Source organism: Notamacropus eugenii, chromosome 3 (genome assembly GCF_028372415.1).
Source record: "Notamacropus eugenii isolate mMacEug1 chromosome 3, mMacEug1.pri_v2, whole genome shotgun sequence".
NCBI lineage: Eukaryota > Metazoa > Chordata > Mammalia > Diprotodontia > Macropodidae > Notamacropus > Notamacropus eugenii.
In genome coordinates, this window is record NC_092874.1 from 162269616 (window position 1) to 162293241 (window position 23626).

At 34.8% G+C, this 23626-nt stretch overlaps 1 protein-coding gene across 1 annotated transcript in view; it reads right to left on the minus strand.

Annotated features, from left to right (window-relative positions):
- SEMA3A (semaphorin 3A) overlaps window positions 1–23626 on the minus strand; it is a 524728-nt gene that overhangs the window by 210488 nt on the left and 290614 nt on the right. The window contains 1 exon segment of the mRNA XM_072653227.1: window positions 7191–7348. Coding sequence (XP_072509328.1) covers window positions 7191–7348 — 158 coding nt within the window.

Genomic DNA, 23626 nt, shown 5'->3' on the forward strand with positions numbered 1-23626 from the left:
CTCAATTAAACTCTTTGGATGAAATGGATTTTTATTTACAATTTTAAAAAAATACTAAATTAAATTTGGAAATATTTTTCCTTCACTCCTTTTGCCACTAAGTCACTATTTCCACTTCCTCATCACTTTCAAATTCCTTACACCTTTGATCCTGTCTAGTACAACAATCTTGACTAAAAAATACTGAAATCTGGATAGAGGGTTGAATTTTCAGTCAGGAATACTTGAGCTCAAATCTCACCTCTGAAAGATGCTTATGGATTGATCCTGGTGACGTCCTTTAACCTTTCAGACCCTCAGTTCCTGATCTACAAAATCATAGTTTGGGTCAAATGACCTCCTGGGCCCTTTTCAGTTCTAAATCCAATCCATGTTCCTATGAATCCACAGGAATTGATAAGATAGGTAGATAAATAGATGGACGGATGGATAGATAGATAAATAAATAGACAGATAGATAATGGACAGGTGGACAGAGATAGATGATGGACAGACAGAGGGACAGACAGATAGATGGATAGACAGGCAGATAGAAAGATAGATGGATGGATGGATGGACAGAAAGAGAGAGAGAGATATGGATAGACAGATAGATAGGTAGAGAAACAAGAAGACATATCACAGAATTCTGCAGTTCACCTACATTTAAGGGGTAGGATAAAGATGATAATCCAGTCAAGACAAGGAGATATTAGATTTCTGTATTATATAAATGACTACAATAGTTTCCTGTTGGATTTCTCTGTCTTCATCCTCTAGCTTTTCTAATCCATTCCATATACGACTCCCAGATTAAATTGCATAAATCTCGTTATTTTTTTTCATTCTCTCCCTATTGTTTACAAAAAAAAATCCACATTCCTTAGGCTGTCATTCAAGCCCCTTAAAATTCAGGTCTTATCTGCATCCAAGTCTATTAGATTCAATTACTGCAATTATGAAACAAACATTATGAAAGAAATAGCTTCCTCTCCGATCTCAAAACATTTGCAATCTAATAAATGAAGAGGATTCAGGGTTACATGATTTCTTTCCCCACTTTCCCTGAATTTCTTTCACATGTGCACTTCTATTTGCATAATTCTAAAGTCAGTATACTATTAAAATTTCTCTGTTCCCCCAAGTAGTGGCACCAATCTCATTATACTCCCAGGGAGACTGAAAAAATCCCTTCATTCATATCCTTTTTGGGCAGCAGAGAGAAAAAGGAATATTATAGCTCTGACAATATAAAACAATGAACAAATATTAAGAAAAATGATATAAAAAGTTTTTTAAGGATTAACTTTGTCTGAATTTGTGTAACTAATTTCTTTTGCAAAGCAGGGTAGCCTTCACAGAAACAAGTAACACCCTATAACAATACATATTCCATTATTTAGAATGACTACAAAATGTACAATTAGAAGCTTGAATAGGAACTATAGAAATTTAGAGATGTTTACCTCCACTATACTAAGACTGCACATCACCTTTACTTTTCGATTTGTGGGGTATCAGATAAAAACCAATTAAGCCATGCCAATCTCATCTTTTAAAGGAGCAATTTTTAAGTCATATCTTTGAAACCAACCAACAACAACAACAACAAAAAACATGTTTAGAAGCCTTTGCTGTGGTGTCAATAAGCAAACACAACATCATGAAACTTAAGTGAAAATCAGGCTTATTATAAGAGAAATGAACATGCATCTGGAACCCAAAGAGTTCACAGTCCTTATAGAAGTTTGTATATGTATGACAGTATAGCAAAAGGAGGAGGAGAAAGTAGGAAAGAGAGTGGCATGGGAGGGGAAAGGTGCGGAAAAGGACAAAACCCATTTTTTCCCTCTGGGAACAACTAGGCTATGAAGATAAGAGACTCTGCTTATCTGCAAAGGACCTCAGCTGCACAAGCATTTTCCCAGCCTGGCACAGACTGACTGGCACCTGTCTTGCCTCCCACAGATACACAGGGAATCCAGCTTGGCATGCAAACAATAAATTGTCAGCTGTGAGACTTTACCCTTGATACACTCCTCCTTCATGCACTGTGTCTAGTGCTTCCGGAAAATATGGCAACTCAAAAAGACAAGTTGAGGGGACCCTTTAACAACCCTTAACATTGGACACTGATTTAGTGTCTGTTTGCTAAACCATAACTGTTGAATCTTCCAGAAGACAGTACCTGTGCTAAGGCTGGGCCATACTCTTAATTTTTATTGTGCTGGGGTTAGCACAAAGCATCTTCTTCTGCATCCTGTCAATATCACCAGACAGTACGGTTTTAGCATAGAGATCCTTATGGATGTCAACATCAAACTTCATAATTGAGTTGAAAGTATTTTCATGGAAACTGTAAAATTCCATACCCAGGAAAGATGGTTGGAAAAGAATTTCTGAACCTCTTACTCATAATGACCATGCTCTGACCCTCAAGAACCTTATAGTTCTTTTCTACAGAACTAAATGGCAGTGGTCAGATCCTGATCAAAATCTAGGACAGTAGCACAACACAGCTTCTCTTTTACATCACACACAATCTGCCATTCTGCTCCGTCAGATAAGCTGTAGTTTCCCTTAGGAATGTTATGAGTTAGTCCCTCAGGTCACAACTAGGAAAATTCCAAGAGGGATAGTATGGAGATGGGAATATCTTTCATATATGGGCAGGTGGATCATACCTTCATAATGCCAATGGCACCATCATAGATACATAGGGAGAACACAGTTTGAATAGAAATATTTGTAGCCACAAAGGTCTTGAATATCATATAGGCATATCTATCATTTTCCCCCTCTGATAGCTTTAGGGGTCTTTTTGGAGGGTGGCTTCTATGAATAACATAAAGTGATCTTCTCCAGTGAGGTTCACTTTAGAAGATATGGAGCTAGATCTCCTCCCATCTTATCCTGTTTGGTGACAGTAATGCATTGAACAGGTAACCTCAGGGTTATAATACCTTTATGGCTCTGTGCTTTATCTTCCATGTCACTGTCTTTCAGGGTCATAGCAACCATCAAATTAGATTCTAGGAACATCCCAAAATGGAAGATAATGCAGCCTAAGGGTCAGTATGTCTTGCAAACCCAGTTTTAAGTATTCTTGAGCCACTGTCAACATCAAGGGCAGTGATACTATCATCCACCTTAAAATGGCAACTAGGTTGAATCCATAAGAGAGAAAGGACCTGGAGACACAGTGTGTCTCTGTGTGTGTGTGTGTGTGTGTGTGTGTGTGTGTGTGTGTGTGTGTGTGTGTGTATGGGGGTGGGGAGGAGGGTTCCATCTAAGTGTAAGAACTCAGATCTAAATGAGTATATTTCTTATCTCTCTTTTCAGATTTTCAACTACTCAAAAGGAACTATGATGCTTTGTTCCTTTAAGCTCCTAGAGGGCAAAGGACTATCTGCTGCTTCTTTTTGTATACTCAGGGCTTAGCATAGTGTCTGGCATATGGTAGGCACTTAATAAATGCTTAATGACTGATTTTTATTCCTACAGCTTCTAAGTCAGTTATAGGCATACAATGAAAGTTTTTAGAATTAATGAACTGCAGTATCTTAGTTCCATTTCTGGGGTTACAAAGATAATTAAGGCACATATCCTACTCTCTAGGAAGCTTGCAATAAGTTGAATAAGAGGACGACTACACACATTACTGTGATATAAAGGAAAAGGAGATGAGTACAAAGGAATAAACTAGGAACGATTTTGGTGGGAGAAAGGGCAGGAAGAGTGGTATCTGTGTAGTACAGATATGCTCATTATTTAGCAGTTCCTTTCCTAAAAAACCTGCCTTCAGTCTAGCCAAAGCATGCCATCCTCAAGATGCCTTATGCACAACATAGCTGTGCTTTGTATATTCTTCAATGAATAAAGGATAAGATTTCCATTAATTTTGGTCATAACATAAAAGGATCATATTTAGGACAACTCCACCCAGAAAAGCCTTTCCAATTTCATGACAACAGGCACCATGTTCCAAGAAAGGAACTTACTATTGCTTGGTTTTCATCCTTTCTCTTCCCATATACCCTGTAGGAAAGTTCAACTAAAAAAGTCTAGAGTGGGGTGGGGAACCTGTAGCCTGGAGACCACATGTGGCCCTCTAAGTCCTCAAGTAGAACCCTTTGATTGAATCCAAACTTCTCAAGTGCAGCCCTCTGACCGAATCCAAGCTTCACAGAATAGAGGATTTATTGTGTGAAGTTTAGATTCAGTCAAAAGGTCGCATTTGAGGACTTAAAGGCCACAGGTTCCCCACCTGTGGTCTAGATTGTCCCACATGTCACTGAGAAAATGCTTGACTATCATGTCAGGGTATTCTCATCTTGCTCTAAAAGTTAAGTTAGTAATGAAAAGTCTCCTTTCTAACTTAATCATCTAGTGTATAGTACAAAAGAGAGGAAAAAAAAGATCAGATGATTCTAAATAATTTTCATTTTCTACCCTGTAATCAATGATGTGTAATCAGCATAAAATCTGGTTAGAAATATTAGTTAAATTATTCAAAATAAACAACCCAAAGATATAAACAAGATTTTCAAAGAACTATACAACTATAGTCTCATTTAATCCTTACCACGACCCTGAGAATTAAATACTATTATTGCCTGCATTTTATAAATAAAGAATCTTTACCTGAGCAAAGTTAAATGACTCCCTCAAGGTTCACAAAGCTAGGAGTAAAGTGTCTGATGTGGAATTTGAACTCAGACCTTCCTGACTAAAAATTCAGAAATTACTGTACCACCTAAGAAATTATTTAAATACAAGAAACTAAAGAAGACTGAGTGTAGATTTAGAAGTAATTTGTTAGAACTAATTCGTTTAGAACAGGGTAGGGCATAAAATTCAACAAAATGAAGGAAAATATGTTAGAAGACATAACCTGCCAACACCAAACAATTATTTAAATTGTTGCAGGACAATTTTCTTAATTCTTACAGATATTTTACTTGATAAAATTTGAATTATTGTGGGGGATTAATACACAAAATGTGTTGCATTTGTGTTTCCTCCAAGAAGATTTTTTTTGAATGTGTTAATCCATTTGATTCAGTTTGCAAATGAATAAACTGGTTTTCTTCCAGAATAGAAGACATAAAGTATTTATTTCCATCATCTGAGAAGGCTTAGAGTCAGAAAGAAAGGGGGAAAAAAATGGCCACAACATTATTTGTTATGTCTTTCAAAGCACTTAACCATAAAAAAAAAAAATTAAAACTACTATTTTTGCATGCTGATCTGTAATAAATCAAACTTTTTATGAACCTAATTAGCATAGTAGCATTTGGGGAAGCTCTTTGCAAATGAAAAAGTAAATGTCTTTGTTGGAATATCTCTCTCTCTGAGAATGTACATCAGCTTTGAATTTAACTATGCAACTTTTACCGAAAGTAATGTTCTCCATCAAGGGCAAAAAGCTTTTACCTATCTGTCACTATTTTATTAGTATTCAATCTATTATGGTTTATGAGGAGCTGAAGCACACCATTTTAAAGCACTCAGGGTTAAGAAAGAAGCAAAATCAACACCCACGATTCAAACACGGAGGTGTATGCACTCTGAGAAATATACTATAATATGACCTTTTCGTGAGGCTTGCTAGAATTCACTTTTATGTTTCAGAAAACTAAAGCTAGAAATATTGACTTATAGAACTGTTAGCTTAAAGCAGAGTTCATTCATTCACTCAGTAGTATCATTTTTCCTCCAACTGTGTCAATTCTATACTGGTTTACCAAGCTATAAGTCATGAAAGAGGTGTGGATCACATGATGTAGAATGAATGAGCCATCAAATGGAAATGCAGATGGGTTCTACACAACAAAAATGGATTTTTCATTTTTCATTCAGATGTTTTCATGTCATGCTAACATAGCCATGTATAAGTAGAACATTTGAACTATAAATAGTTTTTTGAAGTGTGATAGTAAAAATTTATATCATAAAATATCTATTATGTATCATATGAATGTATGCATACATATATGCACACAAACACACATACACATACATATAGGGCAACTAAGTGGTACAGTGGATAGAACGTTAGTCTTGGAATCAGGAAGACTCGTCTTCATGTGTTCAAATCTGTCCTGGAACACTTGCTGTGTGACCCTGGGCAAGTCACTTAACTCTGTTTGCCTCAGTTCCTTATCTGTAAAATGAGCTGGACAAGGAAATGGCTAATCATTCCAATATCTTTGGCAAGAAATCCCCAAAATGCAATCACTAAGAGTCAGACATAACTGAACAACAACAAAATATAAGCATACACACATATATGCATTAGAATAAATGAATAAAAAGATATAGGAGATATATATATACACAATATACAAATTATATTATATATAATATTATAATATATATGATACTATATTATATTATATTAATTAGATTATAGATATATAGGATAGAAGTTGTAAGGAGGCAATTTCAGATTTGATGTCAAGAAAAAAAAACTTTGTAACCATTTGTAATGCTAATGAGTTAAAGATCTTCCCAGTCCATTTATGGACCTGCCCATTAAGGGAATCTTGATTAGGGGAGGCCCACACCACTAATTAGCCCCTAGGCTTTGAAAACCCAGATGTTGGTGCTTCTCTGTCTGGTAACTATGTATGTATAGTCAATTGCATCTGTCTGTTGATCTGTGATGTATGTATTGCTTACAGTCAGACAGTTGGAAGCCCTGTCTGTTGATTATTTTTTTGTATTTTCTGTGAAGTTCAGGGTACTGACTCTTCCCCCTGAACTAAGTGAATGACATATGTGCTTGATTAAAGTGATTGTAGACCCCTCAAAAGTTGCCTTTCCTTTTAGAAAAGAACATCAAAGAACCTGTGATAGCAGGCCACCCTAGATGTGTCAGTATTCTTGCTTTTACATCATTGTCGCTCTTAAAAATACAATGGGATACTTTGGGAGGTGATGGCCTCCCCTCTTTGGCAGTCCAAGCAAAGAATGGAGACCAAATGTCATGGGTATTATTGTGGGGACTCCTTTGGGGAATGGATTGGTCTAGATGACCTTGAAAACTCTTCTAATACTTAAATTCTGTGATATTATGATATCAAATAGCCACGAAAGATTAAACCAAATTTGACTTTTTCCAAAATTAGAAATGAAAATTTCTATTATTCCACCTTAGTGATTTTAATTGTTTAAATACTTCAGTACATGTATTAGGATGAAAATACCTTTTGAAAATCCTTGATATTAACCAGGTTGAATGAAAATATGTGATCCTTTGCTCCAACATACAGCCTACTCCGTTCCTCATCCAAAAGGAAAGTATGGTAACTGGAGCTGTTTGTCAGGCCATTGAAAGTGATAACATTGTTGGATTCCAACATTTCTGCAAAGAAACAAACATTTGCGTTAGCTTGATGACCAAAAAGAAGAAAAACAGTCTATTATACACAGTGAAATGTGGATGCTACCTTCTAACCTGGGTACTTTGCTTGAGTGTAAGCATAATAAAAGAACCAATTTCTTATATTTCATTAAAAGAGCAGTTATACATTTAAACTTAACACTTCTATTCTGATAGTAGAAAAGAGACTAAGTATATATAAATCTGGGTTGGAGACCAATGAAAAGTCTATTGCAGCAACTCAGCTGCCAAAATTATTTTTCCTATAGTGTGTGACCACAACTTATCTTTTCCTTTCATTCCCTTTTTCCTGCACTTCTCTGCTCTCTTATCCAACCTCTCCCCTCAGAACACACACACACACACACACACACACACACACACACACACACACACACACACACACACACACACACACCTCTAATGGCTTCCTATTACTTCAGGCTCAAATATAAAATCCTTTGTTTTTGTCTTTTTAAGCTTTTCAAAATCTGATTCTTTCCTACTTTTATAAACTTCTGACACATTCCTCTCCTCCATTCATTCTACAATAAAGGCCAATCCAAGGCCTCCTTGTTACTTGTACACAATTTATTTTCAGTCTATTCCCTATGCCTGAAATGTTCTCTCTCTCTCTCAACCTCCAACTCTTAGAATGCCTGACTTCCTTTTAGACTGAGATCTTAATTTTAACTTCTTCAAGATGTCTGTTCTTCTCCCATCCCCTCCAAAGTTAATTTCTCTCTACTTTGGATTTATCTTAAATGTTCTGATTAATTGATGATAACTTCTCCTGTTAGAGCAGAAGCTTCTTGAAAACAGACCTTTTCTTCTTTGAATTCTTAGTGCTTAGGACAGTGCCTGGCACATAGGAAGAGCTAAAATAATAATTATTGATAGTCCAAATCTTCCCTTTTACAGATTTGGAAATTGAGACTTATAGAATTCAAGTGATTAACTCAAGTTCCCACAGGTGGCAAGTGATTTAGATGGATCATATATGTAGTATTCTGTCTACTATAGTTCTCTGCTTTATGTGAACATATTCTGCTTTTAAACCCTAATATATTATGAAGATAGCTAAGATTGAAAGATTGACTTCATTTTTTATCACATTTGTATGAAAAAATACAATAGAGAGATAGATGGCCCATTATTTTCAAAGTGACTGTGGGTAGTCACAATCTCTGAGCTTCAGTTTCTTTATGTGTAACATGGTGATAATATTACTTTCATTATCTGCCTTAGAAGGCCATTGTGAAGAAAAAGCTATGTGGATTGTTATAGAGAAGAAAATCCTGAAGAGAAATTAAGTAGCTCTCCTCTCTCCAGAAATTTGCATAGTATATATATTGTCTCCTTTCACTTTTCAATTACCTGATCTATTTTATTTGGAGTAAATGATTATAATTTAATCAAAGATTAATTTAATTTTAACAGGTAACTAACTCCAAAAGAACAAAAAAAAAGTTACTGATTCCCCACCACTCCCAAAAAAAAGATCACGGTGAGGGGCTCATATACCATCAGTCAGAGAGACAAGAAAAGATTTAGTTTAGTAAAAGTGAGCAAGAGTGGAAATCTAATTCATGAGAGTCAGTGTGGCATATTGGGTAGCATACTAGATTTGGCATCAAGGGAGACGTGAGTTCAGATTCCCCTTCTGTCACTTTAGAATTACGTGACTAGGTATATAGTCCATTTGACTTTGAAAGAGCCTCAATTTCTTTAGATGTTGCATTGGGATAATAATACTGCTATTAGTCCATCTCACAGGGCTCAACTAAGATCATAAAAAAGGATAAAATAAGGCTAAAGCACTTTGTGAACCTTAAAGTCTCATATCAAAGACATATTTACTATGTAAAGATAATCTAGAAAAGTTTAGGTTCTTTAAATATAACAATCACTCTGAAGACAGAAACTATTCTTACTTTAAGTCAAACTAAAGAACCCTTAAATTCTTCAGAAATCAAAGGAGACTCACTGTTTTCCTTTAGCACAAATGAAACAAACTCTGGTTTGCAGCTGTTTTCCATTGGTTTATAATTCTGCTTAATTTCCTCCCATCATTCTTTTCCATCTGACTCTAGCTTCTCTCACTTTCTGCATTCTTTGCCTCTGAGATCCACTGTATAAATGTATTCAGTACTTGGAAGTTTGCTTTCCAAGATAAGCAAAAGAACTATATAAATACAACTACCAACCACTATTTTTAGAAATTCAGACCTACATAATTGGAAAAATGCTCATTGTTCATGAATAGGATGAAGCAGTAAAATAAAAATGCCAGTACCACTTCAATTAATTTATTTCTTCAATATCATAGTAATCTAACTACCAAAGGATTATTTTATATAGCTAGAAAATAGATAGAGACATTTTATATGGAGGGAAAAAAGGACAAGCATTTCAGGAGAAAAAAAAATTAAAAGAAATGGGAATGAATGGGACTTTAGCAATGCCAGATCCCAAACTACACAGTAAAGCAATAATTATTAAGACAATTTAGTACTGGCCAAAAAGTAAAGAGATCAAACAGTGGAATAAATGAGGTATAAAACAGAACCCTTGTATTTAATAAACATATTGACCCAAGCTACTGTGGCAAAGACTCACTATTTCACCAAAAAAAAAAGTCCTGAAAAACTGGACAGCAATACAGAAGAAATTAGATACCAGTACTTCATATCCTGAACAAATACAGACTCCAAATTAGTATGAGAGCTAGAAATAAAATTTCATATCAGAAACAAATGAGAGGAACAAGGAAAAAAATAAACTATCTGCTTTAAGGATAGGAAAGTTCATGATCAATCAAGGAATACTCTCATAGAAGAATAAAAGTAAGTTTATTTAAATTTTAAATTTAATATTAAATTATTAAATGCAAATTAATTAATTTTAATTATATGGATTTAAAAAGATTTTTCACAGACCAATCCAATAAGTTAAGATTTAAAGAGAACTACATAACCAGGAAACATCTTTCCAGCAAGTTTCTCTGATAAAGGTCTCATTTTCAAGATATATAAGCAACTGATTCAAAATCATAAACATAAAAGCCATTCTAAATTATTAAATTGTCTGCAGACATGAACAGTTAGTTCTCAAAGAAAATTAGGTTTTCTATGGCTATTTGAAAAAATGCACCAAATCACTAATAATTAAAGAAATAAAAATTAAAATAATTCTGAGGTTTGACTCCATATAGAATATAATAGCAAAAATGATTACAAAGATAAAATAACAAATATTGGAAGGGCTATAGGAAAACAGACTATTGGTGAACTTCTAAATAAATATAAACTTTCTAGAAAGCAATTCTTGAACTATACACAGAAAGTTACTAAGTAAGAATGTTATATCACTGCTAGGTCTATACCAGAAAGAGATCAGAGAAAGAGGAATATGCTTTTTACATGTAAAAAAAAAATGAGAGTTATTATTTCACTGTAGGAAAAAGCTGGAAACTCAAGGGCTGCCCATAAACTGAGGAATAGCTAATAAGCTATGACATATAAATATAATGGAGTACTACTGTGCTATAAGAAATGAGGAAATCGATGATGTCAAAACACACATGAAATGACTTACAAGAACAATTGCAGTGTAAAGTACGCAGAATGATATGAACAATTTATACTGTAACACCAATATTATGAAAATGAACAATTCTGAGAACTTTTAAAAAACTAATGAAGAATGAAATGAGCAAAACTAGAATGATTCATACAACAATAATATAAAAACCAACAATTTTGTAAGCCATCAGGTCTATAATCAATACAACAGCCATTTATGACTCCAGAGAATTGATGATGAAATCTCCTATTCTTTAGAAAGAGCTGATAGATTTAGAGAGCAGAATAAGGCATTTATACTTTTATATACACCCATAGAAAGATTTTGTTTTACTTGACAATGCATGTTTATTACAATGAAATGTTTTTCTTTTCTGGGATGGGAGAGGGAAGAGAAATAGTTTTCCATTAATTAAATACAAAAAAAAAAACAAAACAGAGAGGCAAGTGCTATAAATCTGAGATGTTGCATGTACTTTCAGATTAGGTCATGTATTATTAGTTTTACTTAGCCGTTTTATTTTGCTACAAAAGATCTTCCAAAGTGGGAGTAAACTTTAAATATCTGCAGTGCAAAAACACAATACATCAATAAAACATTAAAGGGAAAAAATGAGAGACAAGTCTTGTTGAGGATCTCATGGCTTCATAGTGAGTACTATAAAACTTTATTTAATTTCTCTTAGAACTTTCTCAGACTAAAACACTGCGTTTAAAATTAGAGTCTTTTTAAAGTGATCTCATTGTTGAAAGTTCCGTTTTCTATCTCTCTTATTTTAATCTTCTATGTCTTTCTCTGGAATGTGGACACATCCAAATATTTTTGTCATTTGAGTTTTAGATTTTGATGTGCAGGTTCTGGTTTTATGGCTCTTGATTATTTAACTGGAGTTTACTCTTTGTTAATGATGACACCCAGACAGTGGAAACTGAAGTAAATATTCAGGAATGTGAGAAATGTAATCTCTATTTTACCCCCTCTATCATGTTGGACCACCTATATTGCCACAACCAAATTGCATTCAAAAACATCAAGCTAAATCACTGTTCCATCAGTTTGACTTTGGTGCATCTGAATACAGTGAAATACAAATATACGCTGACTATTTTCAAGTCTAGATGTTCTGCCCTTTAGTTATAGTGAGTCTTAATATTTCTGGGCAATTTCATTTGGGAAAAGGCATCAGTTGCAATTGAAATTCTTGCTAGTGCTTTCATTATGCAATTGGCAGTCTAGAGCTCTCCCTTCTTCCTGGAGGTGGAATTGATTCTACATTTAATAAACATCATTAAGTACCTAGTATATGCAATATGTAATATAGAGTTCTAAAAGAAAGAAAAATAAATTAGATGTAGTCATCACCATTAGGAATTTACTGTCTAAAAGCAGATTTGTCATATAGGCAAAGAACAACAAACCATGGAAAATATATGAGAGTTGTCCTTTGAGAGTTACAAGTCAATTTCCAATTTTAGCAGGTAAGAAGTGGTTAAAAGAAAAAGTTTCCGGAGGAAGTATTTGTATTTTGAAAGACTGAAATGATCTTAAAAGAACACTTAGGAAAAGATGTAATTCCATCCATAAAAAGGGGCTGAAGTAAAAGATGGAGTGCACTTGAAAAGAAAGAGTGGGGAGAAGCATTAAGATTAGTCACTGAAGTATTTTTGTGAAGGGTTTTAAATGAAGTTTTTACTTTCCTGTGTATCTTCGCTGGTGCATATACTACTATGATCCCCCAATTCTGTTAGATTGTATCCTGTTTAAGGATACAATTAGTGGTTGTGGCACCAACACGATATTCACAACACCTACAGTGACCATGAATATCATGTTGCAATTCTGAATCACAAAATACAACAAACTCTCCACATGGAAGACAGAACCAAAACATTTATTCAGACACATGTCAAATCCATCTTAGTAACAAAGAAATCTGTACACAATAACAATGCAGAGGAAACTCCAGCCCCAAGCCTCCCCTCTGTTAGGCTTCTCACAAACCAGCTCCCTTAAACAGATCACAAACAAGCTCTCTCACTCACTAGCCAGCTGCCTGTTCTCTCTCTCCCTCAGTTCTGACTGCTCTGATCAATTTCCTCTCAGCTCTGCCTCTTCCTATTCCATGTGACTTGACTCATGTGACTCAGGCTTCCATGTAACTTAAGCAGGTCACATGGGCTTATTAATGAATGGGAAAATTCTTCCCATTAAGCAAAAATACATTAACAATAAGTTAAAATACAATTACAATATTTCTTTGTACCCCTGGCACATAAAACCTAACTTTGCACATAGTAAGGACTTAAGTCTTTGTTGAAGTGAATTGAAAGAAAAGCAAATTCAGTAGAAAAAAAGTAACAAACTAGACTGCTTTTCCCCCCTTTATTCATTATATAAAAGGAACTATAAAAAAACTGCATTGTTTTAAAATTTAGAATAATGAGAGAAATTAAATTTTATTTGTATTTCTACAGAATATATACAAAAACACACATTTACAAAGGGTAAGGGAACATAAGTATACACAAACAACTTGGATGAAGTAGTAGAAAATATGATGACCAGAAATGGAGATGTGCCAATTATTTAAAGAGAATAGGAGACAGTTGCTACATCATGTGAAAATGAAAACTGATTCCCCACTTTATTCTGTATTATTTATCCTTTAATATTTATTAATTTCTGTTTGAGAATTGTATCAAATCACTGGCATCAGTACTTATGTATTAGAGTAATATTGAATTGCATCGGCCTTAGTATTAGAGCTTTTAAGATTAACTTTCCCATTTCTCTTTGCTACAGCCTGGACTCAATCTATCTTACCTAAGAAGGTAGGGAGGATGAGTCAACATGGCCATAAGATATTCTGCCTGGTCATAAGTCCAGCACTTGGCCACTGTGGTGTAGGGATTGCCTAACACAGGGGTTTCCAGAAAACATTGATCAACTCTGCTTCCCCCTTTCACTATGGACTTTGGAAATTTCATTTTGCAAGCAAGTCAGCATGATCATGCCAAATTTAAACCCACTGTATACTTTTTACAACTGTATAAAAGAATTATTTGTCTGCTCTAATGTATCTATGGCCATCGGGGGCTTAAGATCTCACTTTGTTGGCAATTAACTTTGGTAATAAATTGATTGTACTTGGAACTATATGCCTCAGATTCATTTGTTACAATTTGTACACTTACACTACACTCCCACCTCCAAGAAACTTAAAGAATCATAGTGCATTGATTACATTCTCAACACAGAGGGTTTATTAAAACATAGAAATAATCAAAAGGATGAAAATTCATATAATGGTTATATGATTCCCACATTTTTTGGTAGAGCATCTACTTTCATAATATCAGTTTAAGTTCATTCATAGATAGCAGTTTCTTCATATATAAAAGTCTGTCACTATTTTGAAACCACAATTTTGTTTTAATTTAATTTAAAATAAAATTTTAAAAATTGCTTATAATACATTTATTTATTTATTTTAGTGCAGAACTATGAGTTCCTCCTTGTAGAGAACCACTGATGTAGAAATCCCTTTGCCAGTGCAGACTGATCACTTATTTTCTACCTTCTGAACATTTTGTAAGAAACAAAGGGAGGAAAAAACCTCCCAAACTTCATTGAGTTAGGTTATAATTCAGCATCATCATTGGTTTCTTCTCTGAAGTCACAAAGTTGGGGTGTAAATGTACTTTGTATGTGGTGAGTAGAAGTGTGTGTGAAAATTGTATTTAAAAAGCAGGTCACCAAATAACTCATGGATCTTTTCAATTTATAATAACAGAGTTTTGTCCATGGTCCTGAGTTGAAGTATTCTAAATCCTATTTTTATTCTCTTAGAATGATTACTTACTTTTAAATTTTTAGTGTTTTCCCCCTTAAATATTGTAATTACCTCTCAGGTAGTCTCTAGCTGACTTTTGTGAACTAGCTGCAGAAAAATGAAGAGATAACATTATGAGTAATCAATAATAGTATATGACGCATGCCATTATTGACTGCTTTTGTCACCTATTATTCTAATATAATTAATTTTCTCATTTAATAGAATTTATAAGAAATATTTTTAGATTGATGATATACTATGATACATCTTTACATTGAACAGAGATATGGTTTTTCTAGTATTCTTTAAAGTAAACCCAGTTTTTACAGATGATTCTATCACCATGTTCACATAAAACTTTCAAAAAGTCAATGAAATTCATACTCAGTTTTAGAGTGCAAGACCCCTCCCCTCCCTGCTCAGTATCAGCCTTTTTTTTTTAAGTATGGTGGACACCTCTATACACTTGACCTTCAAATGCAAACAAGTCACCTTGTTCACGTATTTGTGGATTTCCTTAAAGCCTTTTTCCACTAATTTTATAGCAGAGAGGGTAACAGCACTCCACCAGTTGCTATAGCCAGACAAATTCCCTTTACTCATTTTTACTTGAAGACTGTGGCTTTGTTTCTTCGCACATTATTTGAATTTCACCCCTATTCTTTTGATTTTCAAAAAGTCCCAAATAAAACAGGAAACTTAGTCATCTTTGACTCCTCCTTCTTCAATCCCAGTATCAAATCTATGCCAAATCCTTGCTAGTCTTACTTCAAAATCTCCTTTCATTTCGATTTCCACTATAATTGTCCAAATTAAACTTCTTATTAATCCATGTTAGGTTCATTGCCTCCTGTATCCTTGTCTTTTTTCTCTTCTAGCTTCCAGTCCCAAACATTGTCCCAAATGAGCCTTCCTATAGTACTGCTTTGATTCTATTCTCTTAAAGCTTTTTAGCCGTTTATCATTCTTTATGCTAATAAAATCCAAACTTCTCACTCCAACCTTCAAGATCCTACAAAATCTTACTCCAATTAAACTTTTCCAATCTTATCTCTACACTTTCCTCCTGAATACTGTAATTGTCAGGCAAATTGCAATACTAATCATTCCCCAAATATTCTTTTTCCTTATAGCAGCCTGAGAACAGGAATAACTTCCCAACCATTCCTACTCCTGAAAAATCTATGCATTATTCAAGACCCGACACCACTGCCAGCTCTTTTGTGAAACCGTTTTTGATCACCCTAGTCCCAGAACTCTTCATGAGACTATTCCCCAGACTTTCTGAAAGAAGCAGTTATGCAAATCAAGGGCTTTTGGGACAATTAGAAGCAGTATAGCTCAGCAGATTATACCATTTTAATCTCATTCACATTTTTCTCCCTATAAATAAAAGAAAAATAGATATTGATATAAATGATATCATTCTAGATCATAGTCAAACATGACAAAATAGACATTGACTGCCTAGGAAAACTTTTTAGTTCTGTGACATATGTAAATCAACCAAATAACTTTGTTTACATGGAAAGTTGGCTTCTATCATAATATTCTATTTTTTCATATAAACATGCAGATACAAAAAAAAGAGAAGAGGGAATTGTGATCCTAATATAATATCCTTACAAGCCCTTCACACAAACATGCACCTATAAAAAGGAAATAGAGTTGAGGAAGGAACCCTCAACCTCAATGCATGGAGATGGGTCTCCCTTATACTCCCTCCAAAGAGCTAAAGAAGACTGTGGCAAGGTACAATGGACACTTGGTAATGGGGATAAAGGGATGTGATGCCAAATGTTTAGGTTGGTAACAGCAAGCTTAGTGGAATTTAACAGGTAGAAGTCAGGGCATAGACGGGCCTTTCTCTCTACCTACCAGTAACACAAACCATTCTGGCGTCTTTTTAAAAGAATTCTATGGATTATTCAGCTTCCTAGACTTGGAGCTTGAAGCTACAAGGTCATTGCATGTCATGCAGCTGAAGTCTCCGGGGAAGGAGCTCTTGTGGCAGTTTGGGTAAGAGCTGAAAGTCACATCCCCTAACTCCTCAAAAAAAGTCGCTGGAAGAAAAAAGAGTAAGTTCTTCAAATCACTTACTCAACAAGAAGCTAGGTGGTACAGTGGATAGAGCACCAGGACTGGAGTCCGGAGGACCAAAGTTCAAATCTCACCTTAGACACTTGACACTCCCTAGCCATGTGACCTTGGACAAATCACTTAACCTCAATTGCCTCATTCTGGGACATCTCCAGTCATCCTGATGAATATCTGGTCACTGGATTCAGATGGCTCTGGAGCAGAAGTGTGGCTGGTGACCTGCACGGTCCTCCCTCACTTAAAACAAAGTCAAGTACAAGTCATATCTTTATTTGTCTGATGGCATGGTCTTCTTTGGCAATGAAGGATGAACATACACTCAACAAGCATTAATTAAGCACCTATTATCTCTCAAGCACTGTGCTGAGTACTGAGAATGAAAAAAAAATCACGAGTAAGGATTATTTCAACTCTTCCACTACTACTAGTGAAGCAGAAGAAATTAATGGAGAGTGTCCAAGTTACCAAGGATGAGGTAGGTCTTCAATGAGAGGCAGCTGATGAAAGGAAGAAGAGAGAGGGATACATTGTCTTCAGAAAATGTAAAAGCTCCTTTAATAACCCTAAACTTCTCTGAGGAACAAAGATCAACATTTTTAATACCACCATTCTACGGACAAGTTTTATACGGCTGAGTGACAGGGAACAAAAGTCAGTAATGTACTGATAAATGTTTAACAACTGGCTCTCTGGGGGGAAAATGTATTTCCTATGTATTAAATTGAATCTGCATTTTTAATATTTTCTCTCTCACTTTCTTAATGATCAATAAAATAATAAATCAAGCTCTAATTTGTGAGGTTTGCCAATTTCTGGTAGAAATGCTCACAATGAAAATTTAACAACTGGGTACTTTCCAGCACTCCCTTTTTTATCCAACAATTTCTACAGAATAGAATATGAATATTACAGAAAGGGCAAGAAGAAAGAACAGTGAGCATGTTGCACCTACTAATCAATGAAGAATTGGGAGAAAGAGCAAGAATAACTTATGTCATCAGGTAAATACATGACAGGATGCATGTGCTATATGTACATATGAAGTATATGATTGAACAACTGGACAGCCCAAGTACTCCAGTAACATTCTTGAGATTTCTGGAGGAAGCAAGGAAAGTTTCCTAGACACTGGGTAAATTAACCTCTTGCTTCAAACTTACAGGAAGACGTGGAGTCTTACAGGATAAACTAGCAGATGGTTTGTGATCCATATCCCTGGTGAGACCACTTATTTGACAGATTCATTTGAGATTCTGATTACATTCAGTTACAGTTATCCACTCCCTATATGATTGACCCCTTTTAATTTTCTTTACACAATCATCATCCATGTGCTACCGTCCATGGGTAGATATACTTCAGGGCTCTGTCCTTGGCCCTCTCATCTCTCTTTCCACGCTCTTTGGGTGATCTCATCAGCTCTGATGGATTCAATTATTACCTATGTACAGTGGACACCCAAATCTCTGTAGCTAGTACTCATCTCTCCTGAGATACAATTTTACATTTCCAGTTGCCTTCTGGATTCATCTGCTGGAGTGATCCAGGTTTCTCAAATACAAAAATGGTTAAGAAATTCTACTCTAGCAAAAAATACACCCAATTCTCCCCCCAAGCATTTACAGCTCTTTACATTGTGGCTTCAGCCTAAATATCCACTCTGATAACCTATCTTTCACTTTTGCTGTGATCCACCAAATTGGCTTATCTTTTGTTTCCTTTATCTATTATTTTCTGTCTTCTACCTATGTACCTTTGCACAAGCTATCTGATGCCTAGAATGCTTTCCCTTCTTATTTCTGTCTCTTGGATCCCCTAACTGCCTTCAAGGCATAGCTCAAGAGCTATTTTCTTCAAGAGACTTTTTTCTTACTCATCCAGTTATTAATATTTCCTGAAATCACTAAATTTATTTTGTATATAGTGTATACTTATTAATCTGGGAACATATTTTATAACCCCTCCTCCCCAGAATAATAGAATATATTAGTCTGTATGTCTCTCACATTCATATATATATATATATATATATATATATATATATATATATATATATATAATATGTGTGTATGTGTACATATACACATATATATGAGATCCATATCTGTCTGTCTGTCTATCTAGAATAAACCCCTTGAAAGAAGATATTCTCTCACTCCTCTATGTGTTCCCCCAACACATAGCATAGTGGAAAATAGTGCTTAATAAATATTTGAAGATTTATTATTATACTTCTTAGGATACTAATGCTGCTAGAAGAATGCCATCTCAGCCTCTCTCCCACCAAATTGTAAACTCATTAAATATAGGGATCATATTTTTTTTGGTCAACTTGTTATTATATTCATTAGGGTGCTGATGTCATTAGCATATTGCTATCGGAATATCTCTGTAATTCACATAATCTTATCCCTGAAAGTAACTTTAGAGATCAACCAGTCTAATGCTCTTAAATGACAAATTAAGGCATAAAAGTCAAGTGGTTGGTCCAAGGTCATCTGGTCAATTAGGAAAAAGCCATGAAATGAAGATAAGATGCCAAGTTTCTTGACATAGTTCCCACTAGATTGCTCTATCAAATTAAAATTTTTGAATTATTTATAACTTCTTCCCAGAATGTAAAGAAAGAATGACATATAGACTTTCCCTTAGTGATCAGATGATTAATGAAATGCTCCACAGGTCAGGGGTAACACAAGAAAAGGAAGCAGTTTATTGCACAGAAGTTTACCACTGGGTATGTCAGGCAGCAAGGATGATGGACCAGTCAAATTCCATGGAACTAAAAAATGTCCAACCAGAAAGTCCACCACAGGTCTGGGTGTTCAGGCAGAGATTAAAGCAGTAAGTGGGAGATCATGGAATCTGGCATTCAGAAGATCTGAACCCTCATTGTGTGAAATGACAAAAGATCTGAATGCACAAATGAATAGGTTATTTTCCTTCATTACCACTGATGATTGATAGTTGTGATTTATTCATGTAGTAACAAATGTACCATGAAAATTTTCACCTATACTTGAAAGAATAACAATGAGCATTTAAAAAGTATCACCCTGTGAGTGAATATTGAAATTCCTTTAGTCTAGACACAGACCAAAATGATTAATGCAGATGTTCACTATTATTATTTTCTCTTTTGAGTATAAAATTGTTATAGTCACATTATAATGGTAATGGTATTAAAAAAAGACCCTTTCCTTCGCTGGTGTTCTACTGTATTTATTGTGGGGCATTTTAATGGTTAGAATGGTGAACCAGTGTTTTCTAGCTAAAGCTTCTCTAATTTGAATTTTCTTAAGATATTTCTAATCTCTTCTGTGGCTAGGTTTCTATTATCAATATTTACTTAGTGTGTACTGTGCCTGGAGCTCCAGGTTTTCATTTTGGTTGAGATCTATAATACCAGCCAAAACAAACTAAACCAAAGCATACTTGTAACTCAACTGTGATTTAGTTTTAGAGAGTGCCTGGGGGTTCTGTGAAGTTAAGGCAAGACCAGAACCCAGGTCTTCCTAATTTCCAAGACCCATTTTTATCCTTTATCTCCTCTAGCACATTGCTTCTAGCGTAACCATCATTAGTAAGAAGGAAAATGGATGGAACTTTTCTGCATAATCCAGGTGAAAGTGATTTTGAGAAAAGTCATGGTAAATTATTTGCATATACTACAGAATGTTTTTCCCAGTGTTCTACAGGATTTTTTCCTAAAAATTTTGTCATATTTTGCATGCCTCTGAGAAAGCATGTGTTCTCTAACATATTTGCAAACTGTATGCTTCATTTTGCCAGTAATGAAACTGTGGAAAATTTCCACATCTGGAGAATTAAGATGATAGTTCAGTTATCCAACACCTATTACATATGAATATGGTGAGAATATTTCAAAACTGGTCAGAAAATATTTGCATTGCTCCCAGGTTGAGCCAGAATGAGTAACTACTCCACAGAAGGCTTAATCTCCTACCTGGGCATGAAATCAAATCTCGCTTTATCATGGTACTTTTCAGTCTTTTTCATTCCTATTGTCATTTATACGCGAAAAGTATTTGTTTACAAAATACAGAGGCCCCTAGGACAGCTGCTCTGTCCTGCAACAAAATATGAATTAACTTGTGTAGCTAAACAGTAGAGAGTGGGGACTGGGGGGAGGGGGAGAAAGGGAAGGGAATGAGCCAGGATGAGAAAGGAAAGAAAGATTGACTCTGAGTTCTAGCAACCTTTACAATTTGTCCCCAACTTTCAGGCTTAGCTCTTTAAAAAAGTTTTAAGTGATACTTTTTGTTTTACATCACCTAGATTTCCCCTTTCTCCTGCCTCCTACAGTCACTCCTTACAATTAAGAATTTTTTAAAAAGAAAAAAATAAGTAAAGCTTAAAAATAGAAACTGTTATTATATGCAGTGGACTCCCAACCTCTGCAAATGAGGGTGTACGTGTGTGTTGGGGAGGTAGGTAGTGATAATTTTTCTCTGACGTAATTTTTCTTTATAATTCCACAGTATTTGTTTTCTATTGTGTTGTGTTTGTTTCCATTCATACTGTTGCAGTCATTGTATATGAGTAGTTAAGTGGGGCAGTGGATAGAGTGCCAGGCCTGAAGTTAGGAAGCCCTTAGTTAAAATTCACCCTCAGACACAACTAGATGTGTGACCCTGGCTAAGTCACTTAATCCTGTTTGCCACACTTTCCTCTTCTGTAAAATGAGCTGTATAACGATATTGCAAACTTCTCCAGTATCTTTGCCAAGAAAAGCCCAAATGAGGTCCCAAAGAATTCTGACTTAAACAAATGAACAACAAAAGGTGTATATAGTATTCCCTTGCTCTGTTTATTTTATGTTGTATCAGTTCATGTAATTTCTTCATGCTTCTCTTTACTCATATTCGTAATTTCTTACAACACAGTAATTCCATTATATTCATATTTCACAATTTGTTTAGCCATTCCCTAGTTAGTCGATGGTAATCCACTTTTTATTCAGTTTTTTTTTTTTACTACCACAAACAGTGAAACTATAAATATTTTTGTGGATATGGAGTAAAGTTTTATTTTTATTTTGGAGTGTTTCTGTACTTATTTCTATCATATATGCTTCATTACCCCCAACTAAAGTGTAAACTCCTTAAAATTGAAGTTTTCTGTTTCTGTGTGTGTCTCCATCTCTGTATCTCTCTTACATTACCCAAAGCACTATCCAGGGTTCTAGTGGGCAAGAGCAAATTAAACCTAAGATAGAATGCATTTATATCCATGTTTAGATTAATTGAAATTATGTATTACAAATTATATGATTAAACATTTTCTAACCCTTTATAAATGGTCATTACAACAGAAAGAGAAAATGCATTACCAATCCTCAGACATGCTACTAACCCTTTGTGAAACCTAGCAGCTAAGCAATCAACATCCAATCCAGAGAATCTCAATGTCTGAGTTACAAAATTTTCACTTTAGAATTTAACCTTAAAAACAATCCCATTCCACATTGCAGGGATCTGCCCTCTTTTTGCTAATAAAAAAGAAAAAACAAGGATCTTTTTATTTGTCTGGTTATGTTACATAAATAATAAGCCTATTCAGGCATCCTCAAAGAAAAGTCAAGTGTATGAGTTACCAAGGACATTAAGATTTCAAAACTAGGGTCATTGAAGATACTTTATAAAATTTATGAAATGAAAGAATAAATTCATTTTTTGTGGGTTTGCAAACATTTACTAAATGAAAAGCAGAATGGTAGGCAAAGGACAAAAGCAAAGCCAAGTATAGCCCCTGGGCGCATTCTATCACATTCAGTTGGAATTATTACATTATCAGTCCTGGGTCCCTCTTTTGCTCTCTTTCTTGGACCCTTAAAGAAATGAAGACTGCAGGAATTTCTAATTACTAGAATAACCAAATGAATCTGCAAAAGCACAAACTGGAAGAATTCAATTCGATGAAAATATCTTAGTAGTCACTTTTCTTGTTTTTTTTTAAAGATATGTGGTCCAAGTTTTTCTCTAGTGGAATGAAGTGTTACGCTCTTTTGGACATTAGATGGTTAAATAGAGAAAGGAAAGATTATAGAGCGTGAAGAAAATTCAGATAGCAGAAGTCAGAAGCTGGACCACAGAATTCATAATCTGAACTCACTTTTTAAAAAGTAAATGTACAGATTTATTAACACCATGAGGTAGAAAATGGAGTCATATTTAGAGATAACAGGTAAAATCAAATGCTTCCCTCCCTCCTTTTTTCCCTAGGGTATATGGAGGAAAGAAAGTTTCTTTCCCCGGGCATCATCAATTATGGAGATAATTAGATCTCTAATCTAGTTCACTTTGTTTATGAAGAAATAACTTTAGAATTTAGAAATAACTTTGAATTTCAGTGGAGGCAAAAGCAAACAAACAAAAACTTCCAGGGCTCTTTTTTAAGCTAATGGAATTGGTGATCTATAATCCTTTAATAAGATTAGGCATAATACTCTCCACAATTAGGAGTTCTTTTGTTGAAATGTGGGTGTAATTTAGAATCAGAAAAAAAGAAATGACCTTATCAATAATCTGAAGGGAGATAAGCCTTACATACCTTTAGTAGCTCAAATGCTTATTAGGTGTTTTTATGTTTCCAATAGAATCAAAAGTGCTTGGAGCGAAAAAATTTCTTCTACCAGATTAGCAATTGCTCTGCAGTTTTAGAAGGTTGCCCAGGGGCACTGAGAGATTGTCATATGATCATAGATTTAGGACTGGAAG